This window comes from Rhinatrema bivittatum, chromosome 2 (assembly GCF_901001135.1).
Source record: "Rhinatrema bivittatum chromosome 2, aRhiBiv1.1, whole genome shotgun sequence".
Taxonomy (NCBI): domain Eukaryota; kingdom Metazoa; phylum Chordata; class Amphibia; order Gymnophiona; family Rhinatrematidae; genus Rhinatrema; species Rhinatrema bivittatum.
In genome coordinates, this window is record NC_042616.1 from 213,431,404 (window position 1) to 213,450,555 (window position 19,152).

At 40.9% G+C, this 19,152-nt stretch overlaps 1 protein-coding gene across 6 annotated transcripts in view; it reads right to left on the bottom strand.

The window, feature by feature from the left end:
- OSBPL3 (oxysterol binding protein like 3) overlaps nt 1–19,152 on the bottom strand; it is a 261,110-nt gene that overhangs the window by 44,033 nt on the left and 197,925 nt on the right. For 4 of the 6 annotated variants that reach the window (XM_029589129.1, XM_029589125.1, XM_029589127.1 and 1 more), the window contains one exon: nt 8,209–8,316. The exons of the other annotated variants lie outside the window; for them this stretch is intronic. In XM_029589129.1, the coding sequence (XP_029444989.1) occupies nt 8,209–8,316 (108 nt within the window). The remainder of the gene's footprint in view (nt 1–8,208; nt 8,317–19,152) is intronic. 6 annotated transcript variants of the gene reach the window in all.

The following is a 19,152-nucleotide window of genomic DNA, read 5'->3' on the forward strand; positions in this document are numbered from 1 at the left end:
AATCAAAATAAGCAAATTAACCTGTTAGACCAACACCTTCGTAATGATCATCGCTCACGAACAACAGTCACGGATATGCCAAAAGTCAAAACAGTCTGTGGACCTTGAGGACCAGACCTACTAATCCTTCTGTCCAATTGTCCCAAAAGTAAATCCCAAACTTCCAGCAAAGGGGACTGGAATTCCCTGTGACCGTGTTTCCCAGATCTGGCCCTGGAGAACCCTCAATACGTCTGGGTTTCTGGCTGTTCACGATGAACATTCAGGAGATCTGTTTGCATACAATTGGGGGCAGATTTTAAAAGCTGGATTTACGCGCGCCGAGCCTATTTTGCGTAGGCCCGGCAACATGTGCAAGCCCCAGGATGTGCAGATGTCCCAGGGCTTGAAAAAAAAGGGGTGGGGCGAGGGCATGGCCAGAGGCCTCCGTAGGGCCTCTAGGCCAGGGGATTGTGTGCCGGCACTTGGGCGGCAGGCGCAACTTGAAAAATAAAGGTCAGGGGGGTGGGGGTGGAAGGAAAGTTCCCTCAGAGGCTGCTGCGATTTCAGAGCGGCCTCGGAGGGAACAGGGAAAGCCATCGGGACTCCCCTAGGGCTTGGCGCGCGCAAGGTGCACAAGTGTGCACCCCCTTGCGCGCGCCGACCCCAGATTTTATAGCATGCATGAGGCTGCACGCGCATGTTATAAAACCGGGCACGGTTGCGTGCACAAATCTACGCCCGCGCGTAGGTATTTAATACCTACGCCCGTGCGTAGGTATTTAATACCTACGCCCGTGCGTAGGTTTTAAAATCCAGTCCTTGGTCTAAGAACCAAGTAAATTTGCATAATTTGGTCCCACTGAAAGTCAAATTTGAACTTCCATAAGAAGTGAAGCAGAGGACCTCCCGGTCTAAAATAAAACAAAAGATGTAAAACTTTTTTTTTTTTTTACTAGAATATACTTGACACCAAGCTTGGTCTTGCACACAAGAGATGGTTCTCCCAGGAGAAAGTTTCCTACGACAATGAAATTGCCATGAGACATTGTATGCACAAAGGGAAGCTTAGTTCTCTGAGCTTTTAGCTCCCCAATTAACCCCCATGTTCTTTATTCCTACCACAACCTCTCAGGGAAAAGATTTAGAGGTAAGGACAGGGGTCAGCTGCAACCCCCATGGATTCTCTATCGCTTATCAGGCCACCTCTGGATTTCCTAGTTTGCAGGAAGCTACTGAAAACCTGCTCAGCTATAATCAGAGCCCCCCCCCCCCCCAACAGTGAACCCCCAAATTCTGACAATTACAGGAAACACGCCCTAAGCTGTACCCCAAACCTGCCTACCTCCTCGCTATATTTCACTCATCGTACTTGGGTGTATTTCCTCTCAGCAGTCACCTAGTGGACGCTCCATACTGTGCTACCTATTGCACCCGTGTCATTGTGCCCCATTGTAATTATGCGTTGTCCCTTATTTTATGGTAATTCCTGTACCTGCGGTAGGAGCGGACGCTGTATTCCACGACGTACGGTAATTGACCTTTCCTATTCCAATTAGCTCCTGTACCTTGTACCCACTGTAAACCCTAAGCTGCTGAAACAGTTTGATCTCTTTTGTTGCAAAAGTGTGATAGAGAAAAAAAAAAAAAATCCAACAAAGTAAATGAGAATTCAAAGCAGAGAAGGTTGCTCACAGGTCCTTCGCAATCGTATTCCAAACGGATTTGCTCTTGAGAAAAAAAAAACTTTTTTCTTGCTTGATAGTAACTCTGCTACTCTTTCTTTCTTAAGTTTTTTCTGGGAGGCTCTTCAGTTTATGACGGGATCGTCAGAAATAAAACCATCTTGGCACTGGACCCTACACAGCATAAATTCTTTATAGGATGCTTATTGTACCAAGCAGGTTTTTCCTAATAATAATTTTCTTTCCAGAAATGTAAGTGTATTCCATGATGACTTAATCCAATGTAAATCTGAACTTTTTTTTTTTTTTTTTTAATGAGAACACCATAGGGAAGCAAGACAAAAAGTAAAGATTGGTGTAGCAAGGGATTCTTTATTGGAAAACGCCCGACTGGCCGAGTTTCGCTCAAACAGAGCTGCCTCAGGGGCTACTGCAAAAGGCAATAAAATAATACAATAGTAAAAAAATGACTAAAAGAAAACACACATATATAAAAAATTGAAACAAACATAAATGTGTAAATACATATAGAATGTCAAAGGACATAAAAAAAATATAAAATAAAAATTATAAAAAAATCAAATGGCAAATTAAAAGTTAATCACCAATGTAAATATATATTAATAATATATACAAAATTGTATATATATATATTGATAATATATACAAAAAATCTTCTTAAAAACCATGCGAACAATATGAACATTATGCTTGCGGGTGAATAAATCAAACATATATGTGTGTCTATTAGGTCAGTGGATGCAAATAAGTTAAAAGACCATTTGTAGTGGAGGGATACAATCACAAATGTAAGTACCTGTTCCAATACGAATTTTTCATATATCATGGTTCGTAATGATAATGCCACAAATTGTTGATTAGAATCCTGGGCGGAAGGGGGAGAACAGAACAACTTGATGTTATCAATAAATATACACACTCTAATGTAGTAGAGGGACGCACATGTGGTAAAAAGGCTAGAGTAGCTATTTTTTGGGCAAAAAAACTTGGGTGTGAAAGTAAAAAATTAAAAATAAAAATAAATAAGAATGTATGATAAATAAATGCAAAATAATTTAAACAATTAATGAAAAAATATATGTTGTGTGTGTCTAAAATTAAAGTACTGTAAAATCAAATGATATTGGAATAGGAATTAATCACATTAAAATATTATAAACCAATATTTCTGCTCAAGTGACTAGCTGCTGCATGTTAGAAGTGATGGCAAGTTACCTTAGTATTTGAGTACATTCGATGGCTTTAGAAAACAATCCAATGTTCATAGAATTCCTAACAAAACCTGTTGGGTATAATCTTGTGAATAGCGTCAGGTACATGGATTATAAAATGTCATGCTGTTCAGCCGTGTTTATATGGGAGATTTCCACCAAGATCGTATCGAAAACAGTTATCTTACATACAAATATAGGGGAAATGGAAGAGAATTTTGACCACAGTGAGAAATGGACATAAAAACGGCACGGGAACGTCTTGTCATAATTATTATTAGCGAAGAGTCTCATAATATGTGCTGTAATATCAAAAGATAAATTAAATTATGACAAGACATTCCCGTGCCGTTTTTACGTCCATTTCTCACAGTGATTCGCTAATCACTTGAGCAGAAATATTGGTTTATAATATTTTAATGTGATTAATTCCTATTCCAATATCATTTGATTTTACAGTACTTTAATTTTAGACACACAACATATATTTTTTCATTAATTGTTTAAATTATTTTGCATTTATTTATCATACATTCTTATTTATTTATTTTTAATTTTTTACTTTCACACCCAAGTTTTTTTGCCCAAAAATAGCTACTCTAGCCTTTTTACCACATGTGCGTCCCTCTACTACATTAGAGTATGTATAGTTATTGATAACATCAAGTTGTTCTGTTCTCCCCCTTCCGCCCAGGATTCTAATCAACAATTTGTGGCATTATCATTACGAACCGTGATATATGAAAAATTCGTATTGGAACAGGTACTTACATTTGTGATTGTAGCCCTCCACTACAAATGGTCTTTTCACTTATTTGCATCCACGTCCACTGACCTAATAGACACATATGTTTGATTTATTCACCCGCAAGCATAGATGTTCATATTGTTCGCATGGTTTTTAAGAAGATTTTTTGTATATATTATCAATATATATATATACAATTTTGTATATATTATTAATATATATTTACATTAGTGATTAACTTTTAATTTGCCATTTGATTGTTTTTTTTATAATTTATTTCATTATTTTTTTTATGTCTTTTGACATTCTATATGTATTTACGCATATTTATGTTTGTTTCAATTTTTTATATATGTATGTTTTCTTTTAGTCATTTTTTTACTATTGTATTATTTTATTGCCTTTTGCAGTAGCCCCTGAGGCAGCTCTGTTATGAGCGAAACTCGGCCAGAGTCGGGTGTTTTCCAATAAAGAATCCCTTGCTACACCGATCTTTACCTTTTGTCTTGCTTCTCTGCAATATAGATCGGCTTCCGCTTTGCTTTTTGGGCCCACCATAGGGAAGGTCATTCTCTAACAGCCCACATTCAGCTAAAGTCCACTTTGAAAACTCACAGCTGTCTGTGGAACACACGCCGACAGATGCATACAGTTACACCTGCTCCTGAGCAGATGTAACCATGCATGTACATTTCATGCTCATACTTTTGAAAATCAAATGTACGTGCAGAAATCCTTTCCCCTCCCCAACTCCACTCCTGGAACGCCTCTTGTGGCCATGCACAATAGGCTGGGAAAAAACGGACTTTTGCATCTATTTCTGAGTGCATACGCCTCAGGTTGATTTTCAAAAGATCATTTACACGCATGAAACCAGATTTGTTTGTTTGTTTGTTTGTAAACACTTTGGAAAATCAACTCCTTAAAAGTGCATCCAAACTCCCCTCTCCTCCCGCACCAACACCCTCATTAAAGCTGAAATTTTCATCTTCCTGGACGAAAGAGATGCAAAGAGGAAGCAAAAGCTCCATGAATCAGCTGGCAGGAGTGCTAGAAAGCATGCAAGGTGCATCCTCTCCCAGGAGATCCCACGCTCTGCAAGAGGTTGGTGATCCCCACGGATCCAGTGTCTAGGAGGATTCATGGTTGCTTGCATCTCACACTCTAGCATGCTTCACTAGCTACACTGTAAACATGAGCCTATTTATTATTTAATGAAAAAGCCTCTCGCGGTAAACTCCCCACGGGCTGCTGTCAGAGGAGCAGGTATTCACATCATCATTAGCAAAAAAAGAAAAAGGCACTCAAGCTTAGAATTGTCCTCAAAATTGTAAAACATCTTCCCTTCAGCACAATTGGTCACAAACTACCTTATCAGCCAAAATAAAACTACTGGTGCATTAAGACAAGAGGACAAGGTAGGCTGAATGATTGACTGCATGTTTGCTTCATGGGAAGGCTGGTGGATGCATGGGATAACCTCCGGGGGAAACGGAGCAGAAATTCAAGAAAAGCCCTGGGATAAACACAGAGGGGCAGATTTTCAAAGGGATACGCGCATACCCCCCCCCCCCCCGAAAACCTGCCCAAAGCTCCACCTGCGTGCACCGAGCCTATGTTGAATAGGCTCAGCGGCGCACGCAAGCCCCGGGATGCGCGTAAGCCCCAGGGCTTTCCTGGGGGGGGGGGGGGGGGGCGTGCAGGGGCGTGTTGCGGCAGCACGTCATCCGGGGGCAAGGCCGTGGTTCTGGCCCAGGGGCATGGCAGAGGCCTCCGAAACTGCTCCCAGGCTGGGGAATCGTGCGCCAGCGGCCAGCAGGCGTAACTTTTATAATAAAGGTGGGGGGGGGGGGGGGGGTTAGATAGGGCAAGGGAGGGGAAGGTGGGGGAAGGCGGAAGGAAAGTTCCCTCCGAGGCCGCTCCGATTTCGGAGCGGCCTCGGAGGGAACGGGCAGCGCACGCAGGGCTCTGCGCGCGCAAGGTGCACAAATGTGCACCCCCTTGCGCACGCCGACCCTGGATTTTAAAAGATACGCGCGCATCTATTAAAATCCGGCTTTCTCTTGTTTGCGCTCGCATATTTTTTTGAAATCTGCCCCAGCGTGTCCATGGTCATGAAGTGAGGGGGAAAGGCAGCAGTCAGCTGAGATCTATGGCCCTGTAACAGGAAGTGAAGCGGGTAGGCTAGATAGACCTTACAGTCCTTCATTGTCATTGTATTCTCTCTGTCTGTGTTCCTAAGAGTCTCTGCCATACCCTACCCTCCTCTGACCCACTGATACTGTACTGAAGCTCTCAAGACCCAAGGGCCTCCCTATAATTCCGTATGAGGGAGAGACAGGATATAGACCAACTCAACATGTGCTGAGCTAGAGGAGGAGCCAGAAGAAAGGAGGAAAAAAAGGTGAAATGTAAAGATTTATCAAGAGGCCAAAATGGAACACAAACCTCTCTTTTTCACCTCGTTCTGTGCAGAAGTCAACTGCTCATTTCTGCATGGTTTTACATTCACCAGGGAAAAACACATTAGGGATAATGAAGCACTGGCTTCTTTGTTTAGCAGGGCCTTATCTACCTGCTCATGATCTATAAATACACTGCATTAATATTCTAAAACAAAGAACACTTGCTTCACTTTGAAAGGTGAAATTGGTACATCAAATCTGCCTCCGAGGTATCCAGAGTAAACCCTGGTTACACAGCATGCACTGTGCTGGGAAAATGAACTTCTCGAAGCATAGCTAGCTTCTACATCGAGTACATCTATATTTTTAGAATGACCCATTTTCCATATTTATCATGGATTTTCTTCAATTCAAATAAACTAGTTTCTAACTTCCAACCGTAAGCTTCATCGAGACATAGCTGAAGATGTACTTCCAAGATTGCTATATTATGCTAAAATCAGCACATGGATTTAATTAATAATGCACAAGTCCTCTGAGGTGTCATTTTGCAGGAAAAGCCTGCCCGACTAGTAGAACACCTGGCTCTCTTCCCTTCAATCCCACTGAGGCCTAGCTTTCATTCTACTGCTTGGGGAAAGAAGTGAGGAAACGATAGCAGTCCATGGGTTACCGGAGCTAAGAGAGATGACGTCACGGTAAGGCAGTCGCTGACTTCCTAGTAGTCCAAGTATACCATCTGTTGCCAGGGTCTGCGAAGGCTCGTGATCATTACTAAACTGCAGTCTGATGGGCTGGAAAGGGCCTGTCGAAACCTCTGGTTACATTCTTACATGAAAACAAGGCATCTCTTGAGTGGAGCAGAGCTGGCACTAGCCTCTTGATTAGAAATTGGCAGCATATCACAAGCATGCCACCAACAAGCTAGTTTTGTTTTTTTTTTAATTTAGTTTATTCTCTTGATTAATCACCATAGCTTTCACTTTTAATGCAAAGTGATGTACAGTTGAAAACCAAGCTTACTTACAAAATGGAACTAGATCTTAAAAATGCAGATTAAAACAATAAACAAAATAAAAAACAAGAACACAATACATTGAACACTGAGTAATAAAAAATGAAATAGAACAATAAAGTAAAAACAAAAAAAAAATGTATATTCAAAAATAAAAATAGATTAAAACAAAACAAAAATACTGAATAGGAAAAGAGGAAAATAAGTCACTTCTAACAGTAATGAACAAAATCAACTGAAATGCTAGATTGGTAGTACAGACTATACCAGAAACAGGCTTGAAAAGGTTGAAAAAAGTTAAATGAGAAACTGATCACAAGTAGTTAGTACCAATAAGGTGTTGCAAACTTTTTTTTTTTGGGAGGAAGAGAATGACTGTCTGCAAAAAAAGGCATTGACAGGACTTGGAGTTGTCCCTTCAGCTTACACCAAGTTACTAGACAGTCCATTCCAAATAGCCTCTCTGGTTCATTTAGTAAAAAGGGCTTACTCCCCTGCTATATTAAAAAGGACAGATTAATTATTTGATATAATGATATCATTATATTTTCACCATTCTACCCTTTCAGTTTCTGATTATGGGCGCTGCAGAACAGGTGTGTAGCCTCCACGATGAGGGCTGTGGAGAAAGGGAGAGGGGGAGGACAGGGTGGTGGCTGTAGAGAGGGAGATGGATCAGGCTGGATAAGCAGTTGTACAGTGACAGAAAGAACTGGAAAGGACATGAAGAATTAGGAGGTGAGTGGGTGAAGGTGTGGAAGAACTGGAGAATTCTGGAGGAAGAAAGAATGTACAATCAGAGAAGGGAAAGGAAAAGCTTATAACTATACATAAAATCTCTCTCATACATATTATAGGTTTGCTCTCAGCCCACAGCAAAATTCTTTATTAAACAGACTCCTGAGTTTAGGAATCTGAGCACTTCAGTAAGTATTCAAAGACTAAAGCTCTGAAGATACATTTCCCTAGTTCCCCATCAACTCCAGTGTGCTAAGTGTTTTAGAGGGGGATGACCAAGCGTGCAGGCACAGCGAATCACACAGGGAGCAGTGATGTGCTACAAAACATGCTGGGTAGAGGCAACTTGGCACAGAGGGAAGCTGTGGTGATGGCAGACATGGCTGAACAGGAGATCAATACCCACCTTCAACTCTCCTGGGCTTGAATTTGTACTAGCTGCTGAATCAAGGAGCATAGACTCAGCATGTATTCTGCGTAACCGGTCTTTAAGCTCTGCGTTTTGTGCTATGGCCTGGAATATTTAAAAACAAAGCAGGAGCTATACCACAAAAAAAAAAAAAAAAATCTCATCTAATATATGTAGCGGTTCTATTGCTCATTGTACATCAGGAGCAGAATAAGAAAGGCTCTGTAAAAGTAGTAAAGACCCATTTTTATGTTAGGCACATCACACGGTACATCTCTTCCTGCTCAAAAAAAAAAAAAAAGAAATCAAGCTTTTCAAATTTTTATAATGCAAAGCAACTTTTCTTTGGGTCAGAAATGAAGCAACTCACAAACTTATTTTAGGGAAAATGAAGACTTCACTAAGCATGTTGGATAACTTTACTATGTAGGGGATCTTGTATATGCTCATGTGCAAAGGAGGAAGATGAGAAAAAATATATATTCTAGGCTAGAAGTCATGCTTCCAGAGCTTGCAGCTGAAATATAGCCTTAGCAATGTGGGCAGGAATAACCAAGCAGACTGGACGGGCTCCTTGGTCTTTTTCTACCCTCATCTGCTATCTTATGTAAAAGAGTTTAAGAAAATAAACAAGAGTAAAAAGCAAGATCAAAACTCAAATGTAAAAGAAAAACAAACTTTCCCTAGGCTATGAGAAGATCAAGGTCAATTGTATGCCCTAGCACAGCTCCTCTCTCATATGCTTTACAGAAAATGGAGACACAGACACACGCACCATACCATTGCTGCTGCATGCTATAAAATGTCCAACAGAACGCAGACAAGCAGAAAGATCACATGACATCACAGCAGCATTCAGTAAAACAGACTAGCAGTGTCACAGGATGTGCAACTGGCTCCTATTTATTTTAAGTAAATATACTGAAAGACCTCTGTCAATCAGAGCACAGGGATTGTGTGGAAATACTCAACTTGCATGGTAGCATCTGCATGAACCACAAACCCCTGTACTCTCTGCTGTGCCACTAACCGAGAATAGCAGATTTCCCTGGGCATAAGAATATAAAGGTGTGCAGTGCCGAGTCAGACCACTGAACCCAGCAACCCGTCTCCAACAGTGGCCACTCCACGTCACTCATTACCCGGCAGATCCCCAAGAGTAGATTCATGCCTTCTTGCTCACTACCAGGGACAAGCAGTCTCTTTCCAAGGCTATTTGCTTAGACCACATCCTCCAGCAACAAAATCCATAGCTTAACTATGCGTTAAGTGAAAAAGAATTTCCTCCAGTTTGTTTTAAAATCTGCTCTCTGTTAGTTTCATGGAATGCCCCCTAATACCTGTGTAACCCATAGCCTCCTTCCCCCACTACTACTGCAATAATGATAAATGCTTCTTTCAGCTAACACTGAAGGCTATCAGTGTTTGCAAGGATATCTTCTTTTAAGAAGGGGCTCTTAGAGGCTAGTTTCTCAGTGTATTGGTGCTAATCCAATACAAGCCAACGTCCCCACCAACTGAATTGTTTCCAACTTGCTAAAGCTGACAATATTACAAAATGTTATTATGCTGACAAAAATCATTGATGCTAACTTCTTGGCACTAAAACAGATGTTAATTTGCTGCTTGATTCAGACGGTATCTCATCCCAGGCATGATCTCAACTTCATAACAAATCTGTACAACATTCCAAGTTTAACAGAACTGTCCAAGAGTTAATTCACAGTCTTGACTCTCCCATCGGTTTCTCTTAGTACTCACGCATGTACTTGGCAGCCGAGATTCCCTCCACCTGGAAGTTCACATAGTTCTGGGCATGGTCCTCTCTGAGAGCAGCTGGAAGCTCTACCAGAGAGCTGGGGTTGTACACACAGCAGCCATTTCACAACCACCATCAGCTTTTATTCACCATCTTATTCTCATTCTCCGCAGGAGCTTGCCCACTTCCCTCAAACTGGACCAAATGTTTCTTCCACTTGGGGGGGTGGTGAGTGTGACTGGATTATACCAAAGTTTAGTAACAATGGGTTTCACTTGCATTGTCTGAAACAGTAACTGATCATCCCTCATCTACCTGTTCCACCTCCACTCATGATTTTATAAACTTCTATCCTATCCCTTTTGTCTTCTCTTTTCCAAGCTGATGAATCCAAACCTGTCTGATCTTTCTTCACAGGAGAGCAGTTCCTGTCGCCTTCCTCTACACGTTTTCTAGTTCTGCTCTGAGTTTCTTGAGATAGGCTGACCAGAACCACACCCAGTACTCAAGATGTGGTCACACCATGTCTCGATACAGAAGCTTTATGATAGTCTTCATTTTATTCTCCATTGCTTTCTAAATAATTCTTCACATTCTATTTGTTATTTTGACTGTTGCTACAGGCGAAGCAGAGGACTTTAACGTATTACACACAATGACTCCAAAATCCTTTTCCTTGCTTCTAATGCAGAACTCAGCATTGTGTACCTGACAGAACTGTGCAAGAGCCATTACCACACTCCCTCATACAAACGTGTGCAGACTAGACTCACACCCACACCTTTCACAAACTATGCCACATGCATTAAAAGTCCTTCTCATGTACCCATCTTTTTGTCAAGCACTGAAATATTTCTGCACAGTTAAAATAACTTTAGGGAATCCAAGATGGCAGCAGGAGGCTGCTGAGAGACAGAGCTCCTTCCCTCTTAAAGTGGCAATAGCGTTTCATTACTTTTTATGGGTCGCAAGAGGCAGGGGCAAGTCGGTGGCTTTACCTGCGACCCAACTTGCCTCCATTCTGAGTGGCCTGATAAATGCTCTTGTGCTCCAGGATATTGGTGCTGTTAACAGAAGAATCATTGGGGAGCTCTGGAAGGTTTGCCTCCATCCTCCCCTGGCTCATTGGCATTGAATTCGGCAGTGAGAATGCCCCCGATGAACCAGTGGCAGTCAGACTTCTCTACCCGGCCAAGATGGTCGCTGTTGGTTGACGTAGTTATGACTTCCTTGGTTGCTGGGAACACTGATAGTAGCAGACGAGCCATGAGTTCCATCGAGTCAGCCGATTTTCACCTCCACAGAGCAGCAGGAGCAAGGCAAGAGGAGGTTGATAGAGGTACTGCTTCTCTTGGTTCCTCGGCAGGAATTACTCCTCCGCAGGTGACTTGTTCCTTAACCAGGTCCACGACTTTTACACTTGAGACTATCTGGGAAGCTATAGAGGGACTTGGGAAAATAATCACTGCTCAGGTTGGGACTTTGAAAATTATTCTGCAATCTTTGGAATCTTGTATAGCCAGTTTGGAAAATTCTGAAGATACAGTTTACAATTGTCTGAGATTAAAACAAGTTCTCATATTAAGCCTTTACAAGAAAGCTTGATTAAGGATAATGTAATATTTTCCAACAAAGTTGAGAATTTGGAGAACTTTAAGGCATAAGAATCTGTGCTTTGTGAATTTTCCTTCTGTTCCTATGGTTTCTCTTAGAGATACTGTATGTTGAAAAGGTATATGTTGGAGATTCTGAAAATTCTCTTCACCTATCACTAGAATATATCCTTTACCTCCATTTAAGAAAGAAAGAGTAGAAGCCCTCAGGATTTCTCTTTGATACTGGATAATTCCTTGGATGTTATTGTTTTATTAGAAACCTCTGACTCTGTATTGGCAAAGTCTTCTCCTTCGGTTCTGGATTCTGATAGAAGCCGACTCCTCAAAACGTATTTCTGGCATCGAGGCGGCACTTTTCTGTATTGCCGGACTATGTCATTCCCAGATGTAGCAAGATCAACTCAAAGAAAATGAAGGCAATTCATTTTATTGAGATCTTGGGAGATGCAAATGGGGGCTCAGTTTTTTCTCAAATTTTCTTGCAAATGTTGGTTAAATATAGAAATACTATGTATGTCTTTTTTGAACCTAATCAACTTTCCCTAATTTTTTTTTAGCTGATAAGAGTGTACCTTTACAACCCTCTATTACTTCACCCAAGATGCCTATGTAGATGTAATTTTGCGCTTACTTTATGCAATAACCTCAGGGGGTAGCTGCTTGCCTGCTATTTCCTTTCTTTCATATCAGTTCATTTTCTTCGAGATATAGACCATGGATCCCCTCAGTTATGGACCTGATCTATAGCTGAATTAGTATATATTTTCTTTATTCATATTTTTGATTATTCTTTAGTATCAGTTTCTGATTTTCTTATTCAAGATTATCTTGATTGTATACATTTGAAAACTGCATAATAAATAAATAAATAAATAACTTTAGGGTGCTCTTGCTTGGAAATAACTATTTATTTATTTATATGCCGCCTAAGCACCCACCAGTTTCTCTTTACATTACCTCTGGCCTTTTCGATTAACAGCTGCCTTGTGTGTATTTCTATATACATACACTCACATGTCAAGGGAGAGCAATTTTTAAGTGGGAGATGGTTAGCACATGTCCCCCTGCCAGACTCCAATTCTACCCCTGCTTTGCCCCTACTGCCAATTCCTGATTGCTTTTTCTACCTTGATGCACCATACGTCTGGCACAAACTTCCTGTATTGGTGCCACATGATCCCTCTGGCCTGATTCAAATTCAATCTAAAAATCCACCTTTGAGGCTGCTTTTAAATTTTAAACCCAATTTATAATACAATTCTAGCTCTAGATGAGTTAACTTCAGGTACAGTCAATAGGTCCTTTCTCCTAAGGGCTTAAAATCTATGCAGCCTATTTACTAAAGCTTTTCACCTGACCCCGTGAAGCAAGGCCGCCATGGGAGCTCATGCCTGAGGGAGCGAAAAAGAAGGCTTGCTGGAGTAAAACCGTGGCATAACTGAAGCCCATCCCTGCAGCTAAGGAAGAAGAGGTTTGTGGTGAGGCCCGGTACATGCATATGTGAATAGGAGCCTGGGTGAATGGGTGTGAATGTGTGTGTGTGTGAGTGAGAGACAGAGACTGGTCAGGGAGGTGACTGGTGTGTGTGTGAGTGAGAGACAGAGACTGGTCAGGGAGGTGACTGGTGTGTGTGTGTGTGTGTGTGTGTGTGTGTGTGTGTGTGTGTGAGTGAGAGACAGAGACTGGTCAGGGAGGTGACTGGTGTGTGTGTGTGTGTGTGTGTGTGTGTGAGAAAGTGTGTGTGTGTGAGAGACAGAGACTGGTCAGGGAGGTGACTGGTGTGTGTGTGTGTGTGAAAGTGTGTGTGTGTGTGTGTGAGAGAGAGAGAGAGAGAGAGACTGGTCAGGGAGGTGACTGGTGTGTGTGTGTGAGACAGATTGATTGTGGGCCCTAAGGAAGATGACTGTGAGGACAGAGCTTCAGCATCCACTGCTGCTTCTGGTGTGTATTTTTGGCCTGCAAGGGAAAGGAGTAGGAGAATTGCTGGAGAGGGTAAGTAAAGGTAGCTTTAAGTTTATTTTTCTTGATTGACTGCCATTTTAATTATTGAGTATTATATTATGTCTGCTGTTTTTCAGTATTTTATTGATATCTGGCCATTTTAAATAATTTTTTTTATGAGTTTTCAATTGTTGAATATTATTCTATTCATCAACAGTTTTGTAACATTTATTAGTATAGCTTTACAATTATTTCTGTGTGGAGATCTATAGCAGCTTGGCTTATTCTCTTTTCCTAATAGGAGGTGTATTAGTGTTTAGGGCCTGATTTAATATTTGTAGTGTTGCCTTTTCATAGATAGGGTTATTATTGTTTGAGTGTTCTATAATACAGGTGTAACTTTGTACAGATTAGTTTGTGTGCATTATTGCAGATCCTGGGACTGTGTTAGGTGCTATATTTCTGTTTCCATTTTTCCAGGTTTGCACTGCACGCACAGTGGCTTTTTAGTTTTCCATTCCAGTTGTGGTCTTTCTGTACTTGGTGAAGGTCAGTTCTGTGTGTGTGAGACAGAGGTGAGTTATGCATTTGTATCAATCTTATTTGTTGTTTTTTCTCAATAGGGCATGCATTAGTGGTAAATTACTCTCTTTTCATAAGGAGGGCTATTGCACCTGGTAGTAGAGGGAGTTTGTTTTGCTTTTACTGAGATGCCATCAGAACCAGAATATCTTTTTTGCATGGTGAGTTGTACGGGTAATGCCCTAGTTCTGCTCTGCATCCATTGTTAGGGGTCAAGGGGGTTCCTGTGAATGCAGAGTGCATGTTTACACATGTGATGGTCACATGTGAGAAACATCTGTCATGTGTGCCCCGGCTAAAAAAAGGTTGAGAACCACTGGTTTAGGAATCTGTGGTAGTCCAGATCTTATGTAAAGGTGCAGAGTGTGGTTTTTTTTTTTTGTTTGTTTTGGTTTTTTTTTTTTTTACAAAGTGCCTGTTAGAGGAAATTTGTGCTATTGTTACTGAGATGACACCAGAATTTGAATATTCTTTCATTTTGGCGAGAAGTAAAGGGGCATGTCCTAATTCTGTTCTTCATTATTAGGGGTGTTTTTGTACATGTGGCGTGCCTGTTTGCAGAATGTGAGGTGCAATGGGGTTCTTTTGGGTTATGATAGACCCTAGATTTCTTTCATAAAGGGGAATGGTAGAAGGATGCTATCACCCAGTTTTAATTGCAGTTCTTCTGAAGGACTGAAACTAGACAAGTATTTCTTTGCTGTATCTAGTGTCCTTACAGCTATTTTAGCACTCATAGTCAATTTAAAACTTCATGATGTATTTAGTGACAGGCCAAGGAATGGCACTTAACCCAGTCCTACAGAAGCACTTAGTCTGGTTTTCAAGATATTCATAGTGAATATTCATGAGACAGATCTGCATACAGTGGAGGCAGTGCCATGCAGTTCTCAATCATGAATTTAGCAAACAGAAGCTGACACAACCTCTACATGGTACAAAGTTAAACAAGCACAATAGGGGAGCAGGGAACTGCACTCCAACTATTAAGTACAATCATCCAGGGAAATGCAGAAATATTAAGTCAGTCCCAAACTTCAAATTCCATAATTTAGAATGAATTCTTTTTTTGTCATGGCAGCAAACTCCATTGCTCAAAACAGCACAAGTTTCAACAAGAGGGTCCCCCGACACGGACCCGTGTTTTGCCAAACGCAGCTGCGTCGGGAGGGACACTTATTTTATGCGGTGTTCACACACTATAAAACAAAAAATTTAAATCAAATAACAGGGACTGATACAAAAATGGATCGAATACATAATGAGCACAAATTTAAATATAACTCATACCTTCAGAGCTCAATGCTTTAGTATAGTTTCAGCGCAAGGAGAGCAGGCAGTACCGACAGACCTCGGCATTTAAAGGGACAACAAATTTTAGAACCAAAAAGCTTGGCCAATCAAAACGCACCAGTGCTGTGATGTTTTAACCCATCAAAATCAAGAAACAGGAAATGTGCACAGGGGAACAGTAAAAATAGACAATAATAGAAAGAAAATGACATTAAAGAAAAAGCTGCCACTCTATTTCATTGTTAAACCATTGAGGTGCGAGACTATTTTAATCTAAAAATCCACTTTAGTTCCCGATCGAATACATATCGAGCACAAATTTAAATATAACACATACCTTCAGAGCTCAATGCTTTAGTATAGTTTCAGCGCAAGAAGAGCAAGCAGTACAGACAGACCTCGGCATTTAAAGGGACAATAAATTTTGGCGCCAAAAGGCTTGGCCAATCAAAACGCACCAGTGCTGTAAGGTTTTAACCAATCAAAATCAAGAAACAGGGAATGTACACAGGGGTACAGAGAAAATATAAAAATAAACAGTAATGGTAAGAATATGACATTACAGGAAAAACTGCCACTCTATTTCATTGTTAAGCCCTTGAGGTGCGAGACTATTTAATCTAAAAATCCATTTTTGTTCCCGACGTGTTAGTATATCAGAGAAGTTCCCACCCCGGGGTGGCAGTGGCACCACATCAACAACATAACATTTGAAATTGAATCCTGTGTGACCTGAGGTGATCCAATGGGTCACCATGGGGGCTGTTTCCCTACCATTCTTAATATTAGAACGGTGCCGGAAGTCTTCCCCATGTACCGTTTTGCACAAGGGCAAACTATCGCGTAAACAACGCCTTTGGTCTGACAAGTGGTAGTAAATTTTAGCTGAAATTTAGCATGAGACGTGGGGTGTTCAAAAACAGAAAGTGGGGGAGTCAGGGGGCACGCTGAGCAGTGCCCACAGGGTGCATGGCTCAAAAATTGTACTGAGCCCTCTCGCACAGGGTCATTCAAATGCGACTGTACTAAGATATCTTTCAAGTTCCGACCCCTGCAGAATGAAAAACAGACAGGGATGTCAAAAGTTCTATGGATAGATAACATGAACCAGTAATGCTTAATAATTGAGGTGACGGTGTGAATGTGAGTTGAAAAAGGTAAGATGCAGTTTATGCACTCATCTGATGATCTATTTTGTGGTAAAAACAAAGTATTCGTGGTTGGCATAGAGTGCGCATTTAAAAGCTCTATGCAATATGCGTCGTGGGTACCCTCGTTCCTGAAACCTTGATAGCATCTGCTTAGCTTCGCTGATAAAGTCTGCTCGGGAAGAGCAGAGCCGTCTGAGCCTAAGCAGCTGACCTGCTGGAATGTTTGATCTCAAAGCAGTAGGGTGGGGACTGTCAAATCTTAATAAACTGTTGCGGTCAGTTTGTTTATGAAAAATTGATGTATGAAACGTGCCTTTATCAATTGATACAGAGACATCCAAAAAGACTATTGTGTTTGAACTAATGACAAAATTAAATTGGAGGTGCTCACTACGAGTTATTAGCCAGTCAAAGAATACAAAAAATTGGATATCTGTCCCCATCCATACTAAAAAAATGTCGTCAAACTAAACCATGTGAAAATAAATGAGGACCACAAAGATGGATAAATGAAATCTTCTTTGAATTTACTTATGTAGAGGCAAGCCAAACTTGGAGCCATCGTGGCCCCCATTGTGTCGGGGGACCCTCTTGTTGAAACTTGTGCTGTTTTGAGCAATGGCGTTTGCCGCCATGACAAAATAAAGAATTCATTCTAAATTATGGAATTTGAAGTTTGGGACTGACTTAATATTTCTGCATTTCCCTGGATGATTGTACAAAGTTAAACAAAACATGTTTCGCAATGTTTAATGCCAAAATTACTGCTGATTTTGACAAATTGAAAACAATAAAGTAAATATGGCATGAACACTCTTCCAGTTGATAAATTACTTTATTTTTTTTAAGTTTTTAATAAAGGCCCAAAATGTTGGTTGATTTGTTAGACATTCAATTAGTCAGGCGAAGACAATTTCATTGTTTAAAAATACTTTGCCTCTGTTGTTCTCTCTACTTTCAAAGACCATGAACTCCTCAAAACAACTATCTAAGCATTTGAAAATGAAGATAATTCACTCTTACAGAGCAGGGGAAGGCTATCAAATGCTGTCTAAATGGTTCTAGATAGCAATTTCAACTGTTAGAACCATTTTTAAGAAATGGAAGTTATATGGAACTGTTATGGTCAGGGCAAGATCCGAACAGTTTTTGAACAGATCTCTGGTAGATCTGCCCAAAAATTAGTCACATCTGCAAAACAGAACTCACAGTTCATTGCAAACAACTTGCTAAAAAGTTGACGTGGAAGTAATGTCCACAGTACAGCATTGTTTATACAACAATGATCTGCATAGGAGAATTGTCAAAAGGAAAACTTTTCATTGACCTCATCACTAAAGTCATCGTCTACAGTAAGCAAAACAAAAATGTAAAAAAGCCTGACACTTTTTGGAACAAATATTCATTGTGGATACCCTAAAAACCTGACTGGCTATGGAGTCACCAGGACAGGTTTGGTAAGCCCTGGTTTGGGTACAATTTGAATGTGTTGGGGAGATTTTTTTTTAATTTTTTTTTCTGGAAAATCTATTGTCTTTTCTAGATTCAGCAGGGTCCACGATTTGCAATAGGTCTCTTGCAGATTTAGGTTCTCTGAAGACTTTCCAGGACAGGGGATTAAAATGACCACATCTGCATACAGCAGGCATTTGATCTCTGGGCACCAAAGCAGCCAGTTACAAAAAATATCTCCTCAGACAGGGGTGGCCAACTCTGATCCTCGAGAGCCACAAACTGATCTGGTTTTCAGGATATCCATGCATGAATCTCTCATGCATATTCACTGTAGATATCCTGAAAAACAGACCAGTTTGTGGCTCTTGGGGACCGGAGTTGGCCACCCCTGTCTGAGGAGGTAGTTTTGTAATTGCCCACATGGAGGCAAATCTGCTGGCATTACTGCTGACTTTACACTAATTTTCAAAGTGAAATTGACACATACTTTCACTTGGAAAATGACCTAAGAAAACTACCCACAGACATTTTGGCCTAATAATGAATGCAGATAGCATTCCGGAGGATAAACACACGTACTTTTGAAATTTCAAAAGGGAAGCCTATAAATGGAAACCCCCTCCCCAACTCTGAACGTCACATCTCGCTGCAGGTAAACGTATGCATGTATACGCATGACATTACCCTGCATGCTTTGGAGATCAGTATATGCAAATTTATCTCACATGTATTCATTGTGGACATCCTGAAAACCTGAAGGGCTGTGGAGGCCCCAGAAACACAGAAATGACGGCAGATAAGGACCAAACGGTCCATCCAGTCTGCTCAGCAAGGTTATAGTAGTATCTGCTGTGCTATGCAGGCCACCCACATACTTATTAGGTTCCCAGACTGTAAAAGTCAGGGCTCCTGTTTATTGCTGTCTGAGTCCAATTTCCCGTTATCTCTTATTTCGTGCCGTTGAAGCAGAGAGCAATGTTAGAGTTGCATCAAAAATATCAGGCTTATAGGTTAAGGGTAATAACAACCGCATCAGCAAGTGAAAACCCCAGGCTTATTTGTTTCCCCAGACCATAAAAGTCAGGGTCCTTGTTTGGGAAGCTCTGAGCTAAATAAGCAAGAACTAGAGCCAAACCCCCAAAAG